This window comes from Sciurus carolinensis, chromosome 13 (assembly GCF_902686445.1).
Source record: "Sciurus carolinensis chromosome 13, mSciCar1.2, whole genome shotgun sequence".
Classification (NCBI taxonomy): Eukaryota; Metazoa; Chordata; class Mammalia; order Rodentia; family Sciuridae; genus Sciurus; species Sciurus carolinensis.
Genome location: NC_062225.1, coordinates 21,879,529 through 21,891,782, shown reverse-complemented (window position 1 = coordinate 21,891,782; position 12,254 = coordinate 21,879,529). Strand labels below are relative to the sequence as shown.

Here is a 12,254-nt window from a genome sequence, read left to right as displayed (position 1 = left end):
AATGTTCACCAATAAAGGATTAGTTAATAAATTATGATACAACCAAGTAGCTACTAAACACTGTTTCCAAAGAATATTTAAGAGCATAAAAAATGTTCAAGGTATGTGGGGATAAAAGGGGTTAGAAAAAGAGCACTATATATACATTCTGATCTTGTGAGTGGAAGTGAGAAATACAGGAGCCTGGAAAGACATACACCAAAATGTTAACATTGATTATTCCTGGAAGTTTATTGTGATTCTTGGCTTTTTACTTTTTGACTTCCTGAGTATTTTTTTATAGTAAGCATGTATTGCTATCATAATTGGGGAAAAACAATAAATAGTATTTTGGGGGAAAAAAGCAAGATACAAAAATCTAAAGCTATTCCTTTTCATTTTCCCAATTTTTTAATAATCGAGGTATCAAAATCTGTATGTGAAAAAAAGAAAACATCTAGGCAGACTCTTTTATCTAGTAATAAAAATATTTATCAACTAAAATTGAGTGGAAATATTGCTTTATTGGAGAAACATCCAAATAACTTTCATGTTTGTTATAAAGTCCTAACAAGCATCCAAGAAGAAAACATATACAGCTTCCATAGGAATAAGGACAAACAAAATGGGATGATGACTGCCCCAAATGATATTTCCTAAAAAAAAAAAAATGTATTGTTTAACCTATCTTCTTTTGAGGAAAGGTAAATAAACTGCACACATCATAAATAAGATTTTCTTACTTTACAAGAAAGAAGAACAGCAATCCTGGTTTTGCAGCATATTAAATACAAAATCCACTCTCTGACCAAGATGAGGGGGGAAAAAACTCATTCTTCAAATTTCAATTCTCATGCAATAAAATCCAAAGGTCTGTTGAATCCACCTTTTCGATTCATGTACTGCCTATGATGAGAAGAGAAAATTTACTGTGTTTTTTTAAAAATATTCTGAACATTTTACCAAAAAACCTAAAATATCAAAATAACATGTTTTAAAGATTAAACCTAAAACCACCTTTAATATGGCAAAGTGTAGGGTATAAGCTATTGAAGGTTATTTAATGCATATTAATATGAGATTATTTTACTTTTATTTATGTTTGTGGCTTCAGATCAAACTCAAGGCCTCGACCATGCCAGGCAAGCACTCTACCACTCAATTACAACTGTAACCCATAACTTCACTTTTAAAATAAGCCCAAAGCATTTGGATTTCTTTAAGTGCCACATAGAAGGTATTTTCAGAATTATTTGGAAAGACTGTACAAACCTTAAAAAAAAAAAAAAAAAAATCAAGTGAAAATTCTCAGTTATTTTAGGTAAACAAAGAACACCTAGTTTACAACTCCAAAAACAGGTATCCATCAGGCAAATTCAATTTGTAAGCTTCAATGGTTTGCCCCATAATACTCTGCCAGTAATTTTATGAAAGTCTATCTGTAACAACTCTAGTACCTTCGATCACAGCACTCTCACATCACATTATTCATGGTCTAAATTAATTGGAACACTAGTCTCTTTATTAGTGGTAAAGGTAGAAAGAAAGGCAATATTTAAACATGTCTTCACTTGTTTCAAATCTATGGGACAAATAAAATTTGCCTACATTTAAAAGATGAGTATATTTACATTGAAATCCTTACGTAATCAATATAGGTAAAACAGATCAAAAGGGAGCGGTTTTATAGTGAAACCAAAGCCAACTAAATTGAAGTTTTGCTTCTTTGAGAAATTTACTACATATAGCTCTAAAACATTTAAGCCAAATATCCTCTCTAGAATAGCTATCTGCTCACATGTAAATTGAGAAACAATTTTAACATGCCAGAATATAAGCAAGAAAAGTACTTCCTTAAGACAAGAGACAGGGGTCTGGGGATTTAGCTCAGTGGTAGAGCACTTGCCTAGATGCATAAGACCCTAGATTTCAATTCCCCAGTACAAAACAAAACCCATGCAAAAAAATCAAGGGACAGTATAGAAAACTGATACATTTCCCAAACAAACATGATTATCCCATACAAATGCTCTTTCCAAATATGAAATTGATTTCATTAATTCAAACATAATAGTGGGGGCTGTGCCTACCTGTACTTCCTCTTCTGAGACACATTTATGGCATAGGCATTGACAGAGCCATCTACCTTCTTCCCCTGGATAAAAACAATAAACAAATAAAACAGGAAGGAAAAAAGAGATGGATCAAAGAGATGGATCATGTTGACACACTTAAATGACCAAGATCCATTTAAGAAGCGAGAACTTTCAAGCATTTAACAATTCTGCTCACATATGCATTTAATACAATATTTAAATCAACAAACATTCATGGTACACGTACTATGTCTAAGGCATGCTGGGAAATAGGGTAGAGGATCCTAACCTTTTTTGGTCAAAGACTCCTTTGAAATCAGGTAAAATTTATAGATATTATCTTCACAAAAATTCACATTCACATGAAATTTAACCTATACCCTTAGCTTAAAATATACTCAAATTGCAGCTTGAACACTTCCATTTGTCTAAATTCTATTTCTTGCCTTACCAATTTTATCTTAAATCAAGAATCAGAATTTAGAACGACAGACAATAGTTGGCTTATTACAGCTTGGCCTTTCTATATGTGCCATGAACCCTCTTTGTCACTAATTCTTTTATGGTCCTTTTTTTGGGGGAGGGGGGTACCAGGGATTGAACTCAGGGGCACTTGACCACTGAGCCACATCCCCAAACTATTGTGTATTTTATTTAGAGACAGGGTCTGAGTGGCTTAGCACCTCACTTTTGCTGAGTATGGCTTTGAAATCTTGATCCTCCTGCCTCAGTCTCCCGAGCCATTAGGATTACAGGCGTGCATCACCATGCCTGCCTCCTCCATGGTCCTTTAATCCAGCCAAGTTAATTCACCATACCTACTTGCCCCCATACCGTTCCTCATGCCTGAATTGCCTTTCCTGCCCACAACCAATTTTTAATGAACTGTGCTTTCTTATCCATCATTCGAGCCTCAGTTCAGATGATCCAGCTGTCAAGCAGTACCTTCTTTTCTAACTCCTGAAGAATGTTGTCCATGCTTTCTCACAGTACTTTATATTTTCTACCCTATGATTACTATGTTATATACGCTATTGCTCCAGTGACAGTGAAAGCTTCTTGATGGAGGATATATGTCTGAGTCACCTCTACATCCTTACATACTAGGGCACTGCACTGGCAAATGATTAGAAAATGACTGTTAAATGAATGTGACTAGCTAATGCCACAAAACATACATGTGACTCCCATTTCCCACCCTCATCCATTATTACTCATGTGTGTGCAGCATACTCACTAGACATCTGTATTAAGGGGGAAAAAAAAGGATTCTGACCCACTGGTCTAATGGCATGCACAGGTGAGCAACATATCTGAAGTGGATCTAAAATAAATATATGTAGACTTAATTTTCTATTCTTTTCATCTATTTCTAAGAGTAAGAGTAAACTGGACAAATTGTAGGAGGTAGGTATAACTTGGAAAGACTTGCCTTGGCCCAAAAAAAGGGAAATTATGCTTATCTTTTTGCTGAGTTCAATTTCTAAAGGCTTACTGACTTTTTCAACCTTCTGTAGAGTCATATATTAGCCCTATGTTCATTATTTACATACTAGCATATAAAATAATCCATTGGTAAATATAACCAAACTTTGGAACTCTCTAGAAGAATGCTGAAGTACAAGGGAAAATAAATGACTACATGACATACAGCAAGATTCCACAATAGGTCTTGGAGCTAGACAATTTGCCTAGCACGTGGTGAGGCCTTGGGTTAGATTCTGAGTACTACATAAGAGGAAAGGAAAGGGAAAGGGAAGAAAAGGTCCCCCAATAGATCAATGATGAAATAATACAAGATACATATTTCTGAGAAACATGAATAAGCTAAGAGACTTTATAAGTGATATATTTGATAACTGCCCACAGCATATGAATTACGTTAACAACCTCATAGAGGTCATGAGAAAACAACTGACATAGGTTTAGGGCTGTAGCTCAGTGGTGGAACAATTGCCTAGTATGTGATAAGGCTCTAGGTTTCACCTTCAGCACTGGGATAAAACAAAACAAAAACTCCAATGTACATTATTTGATTACATAGTACTCCACAAAACTTTTAAGGATCTATGAATTCTCACCTACTTTTTCCTTTATAAACAAACATCTTTAGCACTGATTACATTTAAAAGTGAAGGGCAGCTCTACCTTTATACCTGACTCTCAGGAATTTCAAATATAATCAGGCAACAGTCATATCCCAAAACAAACAAGAAAATAATTTCAAAAAGCTCCCTCCTGTTGGATATGGTGGCACATGCCTGCCTGTAATCCCAGCAACTTGGAAGGCTGAGGCAGGAGGATTCCAAGATCAAGGCCAGTCTGGGCAACTTAGTGAGACCCTGCCTCAAAATAAAAAATTTAAAGGGCTGGGGATGTGGCTCAGTGGTAAATGGACCCTGGGTTCAATCCCAAGTACAAACAAACAAATAAAACTGCCATTCTGCTAAAAACAATAAAACTAAAATTGCTTTACTTTGGAGATATTTTTATCCATCTAACATATATAAATAAATATATATATATATCTTTAAATTTTTTAAATTTATTTTTTAGTTGTAGGTGGATACAATACCTTTATTTTACTTTTATGTGGTGCTGAGGATCAAACCTAGGGCCTCACTTGTGTTAGGCAAGTGCTCTACTACTGAACCACAACCCCAGCCCCATCTAACATATATTAACAAAACATTTCACTTATAAAATACTCTTTGGAAAAAAACAAAGAAGGATTTGGATTTGATATATTCAAGGAAAAAATGTTGACAGATACCTAAACAAAATTAAAATTCCAAAATGGGGTTCATATAACCTCTGCATTCTTATTTTTTTCACCTCAACAGTCATGTGTCAGTACTCCTCTTAAGTTATACACTATTATTTTCAAACATTTTAAATTTATTATCACATTAGTTAAAAAGAAAGTCTTACACCATTTGGATTTATCCTATCTCATTAACAACTCAATGGAATACAGAAATACAGGATTAGCTAAGGTGGATTTTTTTTTTTTTTTAAACTGGAATGAAACCAGTGGTGCTCCTGAGTTACAATCCTGGCCCCTTTTATTTTTTATTTTGAGACAGAATCTTGTGAAATTGCTGAAGCTGGCCTAGAAATCCTGCTGCCTCAGTTTCCTTAAGAAGCTGGGATTACAGGTGTGTGCCACCGAGTCCAGCAAGACAATATGACAATTCTTCTCAAATCTCAATTTCCATTTGTAAAACTAAGTTAAAATTTTAGAAAAGATTTTTTGGTGGTGCTGGGGATCAAATCTAGGAGCTTGTGAATGCTAGGCAAGCCCTCTATCACATTCCCAGCCCCTAGAAAAAAGATTTTATCAACACCAGTAAATCAAATCCATTTCTATACATTAATGATGAATCAGCTGAAAGAGAAATCAAGAAAACTATCCCATTTACAATAGCTCAAAAAAAAAAAATTAAATATTTGGAACTACAGAACACTAAAAGAAAGAAACTGAAAAAAACCTCAGAAAATGGAAAAATCACCCATGTTCTTGGATAGGCAGAATTAATATTATCAAAATAGCCATACTACCAAAGTGCCATACAGATTTAATGCAAAATGCAACTCCTATTAAGATTCCAATGATGTTCTTCACAGAAATAGAAAAAGCAATCATGAAATTCATTTGGAAAAATTAAGAGACCCAGAATAGCCAAAGCAATCCTTAGAAAGAAAAGCAAAGTAGGAGGCATCACAATACCAGACCTTAAACGATACTACAGTGCTACAGTAATAAAAACAGCATGCTAATGGCACCAAAACAGACATGAAGACCAATGGAACATAACAGAAAACACAGACACACCCCCACATAAATACAGTTATCTCATCCTAGACCAAAGGCGCCATTAATATGCATTGAAGAAAAGATAGCCTCTTCAACAAATGGTGCTGGGGAAACTGGAAATCCATATATAATAAAATGAAATTGAACCACTATCTCCCACCCTGAACAAAACTCAACTAAGTGGATCAAGGACCTAGGCATTAGATCAGAGACACTGCGCTTATTAGAAGAAGAAGCAGGCCCAACTCTCCATCATGTTGGCTTAGGAACCAAATTCTTCAATAAGATTCCTAAAGTATAAGAATTAAAATCAAGAATCAATAAACAGGATGGTGTCAAACTGAAAAGCTTCTTCACAACAAAGTAAACAATTAAGAACATGAACAGAGATCCTACGGAATGGGAGAAAATCTTTACCACCTGTACCTCAGATAGAGCATTAATTTCTAGGTTATACAAACAACTCATAAAACCTAACACCAGAAAAACAAACCAATCAGTAAATGGGCAAAGGAACTAAACAAACACTTCACAGAAGAAATACAAATGGTCAAAAAATACATGAAAATGGGCTGGCGTCATGGCTCAGTTGGTAGAGTGCTTGCCCCACAAGCACAAGGCCCTGGGTTCGATCCCCTGCACCGCAAAAAAAAAAAAAAAAAAAAAAAAAGAAAACATGTTCAACATCTCTAGCAATTAGAGAAATGCAAATTAAAACCACACAGAGATTCCACCTCACTCCAGTCAGAATGGCAAACATAAAGAATACAAGTAATAATAAATGTTGGTGAGGATGTGGTGAGACAGGTAATCTTACACGTTGGTGGGACTGCAAATTGGTGCAACCACTGAGGAAAGCAGTATGGAGATTCCTTAGAAAACTTGGAATGGAACCACCATTTGACCCAGTCACCCCAAATCTTGTTTATACCCAAAGAACTTAAAAACAGCATACTACAGTGACACAGCCTCATCAATGTTTACAGCAGCTCAACTTGCAATAGCCAAGCCATGGAAACAACCTAGGTGTCTTTCAATGGATGAATGGATAAAGAAAATGTGACATACATAACACAATGGAACATTACTCAATCATAAAAAAGGATGAAATTAAGGCATTTGTCAGTAAATGGATGGAACTGGAGACTATCACGCTAAGTGAAACAAGGCAAAATCCAAAGGCTGAATGTTCTTCTTGATATACGCATGCTCCAAAACAAGGGAGGGTGGGGAAGGGAAGAAGAGAAATCCATTGGATTAGACAATGGGGAATGAAGGGAAGGGAGAGGAATAGGAAAGACAGTAGAATTAATTGGACGTAACTTTCCTGGCCCTGTATTTGAATACACAACAAGGGTAACTCCACATCACGTACAACCAGAAGAATGGGATCCTAAGTAGAATAAGTTATACTCTATGTATGTATAACTAAAAAGAACAAATAAAAAAAAAAAGTGTTTTCATGGAAATCTTAAAAGAGAAATAAAAAGATTTTAAAAGTTATATTCCTTCTTTCCATTCCCACTATTCTCCTTCCATTTCCTCCCTCAATTCCCCTCCACCTCCCCTAATTCTTTTTCTTACTTCCATCTTCCTATCTGTATATATTCTTTCCCCCTCCCTCCCTAAAGTTCCTTTCTCCCTCCTCCCCTTCACAATCCCTCTCTCTTCCCTCCCTCTTCTTATCTTCAGGTATGATGATGAAAGCTAGATAGAACTCACTCTCCAATCCATCTCCATCCCTCATCTGAGTCATGAGACATGTAGCCCAAGGTCATCTTCATTTGACTGCTGAATGTTCCATTTTCCAGTAATTCCCCTTTCTGTAGTCCTGTTCTGAGTTAACTGTATTACCCAGGCTCCCTAGCCCAATGTCTCAAAGGCATCACTGACTACTGACACCCATTCCCACTTACCCTGGCTTTTGAGTGATTTTTGATTCAGTTCAGTCCTGCATCATCTTACACTTGCGTGACTCAGCAGTTCTCTCTACCTCTCGCTAATCCCTCCATGCTGTAACCAATGTCATCTTTCTAAAACACACATATAATCGTGTTACTCCTGTGTTTTAAAATCTTTGCTTCCTCTTCTCAACACCTAGTAAGTCAACTTTAAATTCCTTAGCATGACTAGAGTCATCAAAAGCCCTCCATAATTTGGTTTCCACTTCCATTTGTAGTCTCAGTCATAGTCACTAGCCCATCAGTCCCCTTTGACCAGTCACAGATTTTGAAACTCCCATAATACCCCAGCTCCTTCACACCTAGACAGCATTCACTTTGTTTTTTTTTTGTTTTTGTTTTTGTTTTTTTTGGGGTGCTGGGGATCGAACCCAGGGCCTTGTGCTTACAAGGCAAGTACTCTACCGTCTGAGCTATCTCCCCAGCCCCAGCATTCACTTTAAATTATCTTCCTCCTCTTCTCTGTCTGATCATGTTTACTTGCCCTTTATGATCTAACTCAAACCACATCTCTAGCAAACTCTCTGAATGCAATGGCAGTTTAAAGTTTCCTCCTTCGTGTTCTCAAAGCCTTTCAAACAGATAGGTACTATCTTATAACCAAATAAACTTGTGCCAACGGAAGAAACTGTAAGTGACAGTAAAAGAATACGGAAAACCACAACCACAATGGATTAATTCAAGTCAGAATGTTTAATTCAAGTCAGAATGTTTAATTTGTTCCATGTTTTACTTACTTTTGTGGAGTCAAAAGAGGCAAATCCCATTAGCTTCATCATTTCAATTTCTTCCTCTGTTTTGCCCTCCAAGTCTTCCTCTGCAAAAATAATTTTTAAAACTCTTATATCATTATGTATATGTACCTATACACACATAAAGGAGAACTGGTGACACAGACATTCTACACCTCACCAGCAGAGAACACATAAAAGAGAAAGACTAATGAGAAAAATTCCTCTTAAATTTGGACAGAATGTAACTTAGGGTACAAGCTGGAGCCTTTAGGGAAGACCACCTTTAATATCAGATGTGACACTGTCTATCTAGATTTAAAGACACTTCCGAAATAGGATATTCTCATGTTTTTAACTCTCCTACCCTGGTTACATCAGGAGCACCACAGAACTCACTAAGGTATGATTAAAACAAAATCTCAAAACCATATGCAATGAACACCATAAAAAAAATCTTTAATATTTAAATGCTCAAAAATTATACTTTTATAACACCATGACTGAAGCTATCTGAACAATTTTATTTATCTAGCAATGTTACCAGTAATCTGACGTTCTTTGCTCTTTGTTTCTTTTGTTTCTTTCTTTTCCTCATCTCTTCTTTCTTTCAGTCGAGAAGGGGAAGGAGATGTGGATCTATGTCGTCTTGGAGATCTAATATTTATAAATAAAGATGTTAGAAACAGATATAGGGGCTGAGGCTGTGGCTCAGTGGTAGAGCGTTTGCCTAGCACTTGTGAGGCACTGGGTTTGATCCCCAGCACCACGTTAAAATCAATCAGTCAGTCAGTCAATCAATAAATAAACAAAACAAAGGTATTGTGTCCATCTACAACTAAAAATATTAAAGAAAATACACACAGATATACATGGCAACTCTGTTGATCAGCAAGATAATACATGAGTTCCTGAAAAGTAAAGACTGAAGAGACACTAGGTTCCAGAGAACTCAGAGTCCATTCACTATAGAAGAGTGAGGGAGAGGCTCTGATTGTTATAAAAATAAAAAATACACTTTACCACTAGTCATCAGTTGCACTCAGTATAACTAAGGACTAGGAAACTTTGAGGCAGAAAAACCTAGCTTGAAAATTTCTACCCATTACACACAAACAAAAAAAGCCCACTTAAAAAGCAATTGATGCTATTAACAAAGTCCATTTCTAAGGTTCTTCTAACATCTCCCATTCTTTTTTGGCACTGGGGATTGAACCCTCGGATATTTTACCACTAAGCTACACACCCAATCCTTTATTTATTTACTTGTTTATTTTAAATTTTGAAACAGTCTCACTAAGTTGCTGAGGCTGGCTACAAACTTGAGATCCTCCTGCCTCAGCCTCTCATTCGCTGGATTACAGGCATGCACCCAATTAAGTTCTTCCTCTAATTCTTGATCACATACACAAAAATAATGTGATCATCAACAAGTTTATTAAAAAAACTCAACAGAAATATAAACACTTACTTCTCACTCTTGCCAAGCACCACATTAAGCGGTTTTCATTTATTATTTCTCACTTACTCCTCAGGACAACTCTAAGTAAAGTATAAATCCTATATTGCCCAGGGGAATGTTAGCTCTAGAATAAAATGGGATTGTTTCCCCCATTTCATGAAACTGCAAATCCCCTTGTAAGTGACAAAAAACAAACAAACAAACAAACAAAAAACTAAAGTTAAGAGCAGTGACCAGTTTCTTTGTTCTCTGTAGCTTTGTGGTCAAGCTACTGGTTTATTCTCTACACTCACCTGGAGCGCCTTCGGTGTGGGGATCTTGAACGGCTCCTTCTCCGATCTCTCTCCCGTGACCTGGACCTTTCTCGGCGCCTTCGTTCTCTCTCCCGGGATGTGGACCGGGACCGCCTACGTTCTAATACAAACACAAACATTGCAGACGCAAAAAGTGAATCAAATATCTAGAGGTGCACCCTCCAACAGAAATATAATGTGAGCCACTGCTAGTAATCACACCGAAAAGGTAAAAAGAAACAGGTGGTATTAATTTTAAGATTTTTTTTGACCTAATATGTTCAAATTAAAACATTTCAATGTGTAAGCAATATGAAAGGTACTTGATAAGATATTTTACATTCTTTTTTTGGGTGGGAAACCCGGTGTTTATTCTAGGCATCCTGCACTTGTCAGTTCAGATTAGCCATACTTCAAGAACGCAAAAGTTACAGGTAGCTTGAGGCCTCAGTTAACTTGTAAGAACACTGTTGACTGGTTGAGAAGGTGACAAAAACTAACCAGGGACAGAACCGAGGGTCCAAGTTAGATCTCCCAATGGAAGTCCAGTTAGTTTCTTGACATCGCACGGCCTCCTTAAGAGGTCTGGGGACTAGAAGATATTAATCAGTGAGTTCCCTGGATTCGAAATTCTAAATACCGATTTCCCAATTATAAACTGAGCAGGATAATAAAACTCACCGAGCATATATGAGCCAAGCAAAATCACATACTGAATGTTATAGAAAATAACGTTTATTCTCATATCAGTTTTTCACGGTGGGTAATATTACCCCCAAAGACTGCGGGAATTCGATTCAGAAAAGTTGGTGCTTTGTGCAGTTCCCTAGAAATTAAATGAAGGAACTGTGGCCTGAGTCCATCGGCCACAAGCAGAGTAAAATTTACTGTACTATAAGGCTGACAAATCGATGAAACCCTAATTTAGAGGGAAAATAAAAATCCGTCTTCAAACCCGAGGTTCAGAGCGGAAGAGTGTAGGGCCTAGGTCTTCGTTCCCCCATCTACCCCTCGCTTTTTTCCTCCGGAGAAAAGGGCCCGCTTCTCCTTTGCCCTGGTTCTAAAAAACGCCACGGGGTGATGCGCCTCCGACAGAAGCCCACGCCCTCGGAATTGATTCTAGACTCACCCCTCCGCGGAGAGCGGCTTCGGCTGCGACCCATTCGGCGTCCAACTCCTCCTCACACCGCCCCGGAAACGGCTGTACAATAACTTCCGGGAACGAACGGAACTGAGATTTGATCTCCGACTGGAAAAATGTCGAAACGAGTCCCGAGAGTTCCGGCTCCTCCAGAAGGCAGCACTGCGCTGGCCAGAATCGTGCCCCGGATGCCATCGCCTCCTCTGAACCTGGAGATTATGGTAGGAATGGAGTTATCGTTTCCGCTTGTCCAGCCAACTTTCACAGCGACTTTCCCATCTTGTTTGTCCATGGCAGGCATTAAAATATGCTATTTGATGCTCTTTTAAAAGTGTTTGAATAATTTACTTGTTACCGTCGTAACACAGCTTTCATTTCCCCCATTTTTTCCTGTCCTTGTCCACATGCGTAAAATACACCAAACCAATTCTAAACCTAGTACACACGGTTTGTATTTTTTAAATTTTTTACCTAAAATTCCCTCATGAGGAGTGAATACACCAAAGTTCATCGACTATCAGCTTTATATTTTCTCAGATGCCAGTATTGTGAACTTAACCCAAAATTACTACGGGTAAGGAAAAGCAGTCTCCATATGCCATTGTACTCCCCGAAGTACTTTTCCAGAGCTGCAGTAACTAGAAAAGGTTTGCCGGAATCTCGACTTCCAATCTAACCAGCTCCCTCCAAAGTTTCCAAGTCTGATGACCTGGCTTTTAGAACAGAAGAGACGAGAATGGGTTGGAAACATCCTGCCCACATGTCACTTAAAAA

General features: G+C 37.4%; 1 protein-coding gene across 2 annotated transcripts; it reads right to left on the bottom strand.

Moving 5' to 3' along the window:
• Nucleotides 1-483: 483 nt before the first annotated feature.
• Nucleotides 484-11,577, bottom strand: Snrnp27 (small nuclear ribonucleoprotein U4/U6.U5 subunit 27). Of its 2 annotated transcripts, XR_007104684.1 has the most exons (7): nt 11,469-11,577; nt 10,340-10,460; nt 9,129-9,241; nt 8,591-8,670; nt 2,070-2,134; nt 723-885; nt 484-635 (listed from the first exon to the last, which is right to left on the bottom strand). XR_007104684.1 is itself a non-coding variant. In XM_047522848.1 (6 exons), the coding sequence occupies exons 1-6, from the start codon at nt 11,500-11,502 to the stop codon at nt 831-833; spliced, it is 468 nt and encodes a 155-aa protein (XP_047378804.1). In that variant the 5' UTR covers nt 11,503-11,577; the 3' UTR covers nt 484-830. The 2 variants fall into 2 exon arrangements, 1 of the variants encoding a protein (XP_047378804.1); XM_047522848.1 differs by having other exon boundaries at nt 484-885.
• Between the last annotated feature and the right edge of the window lie 677 nt (nt 11,578-12,254).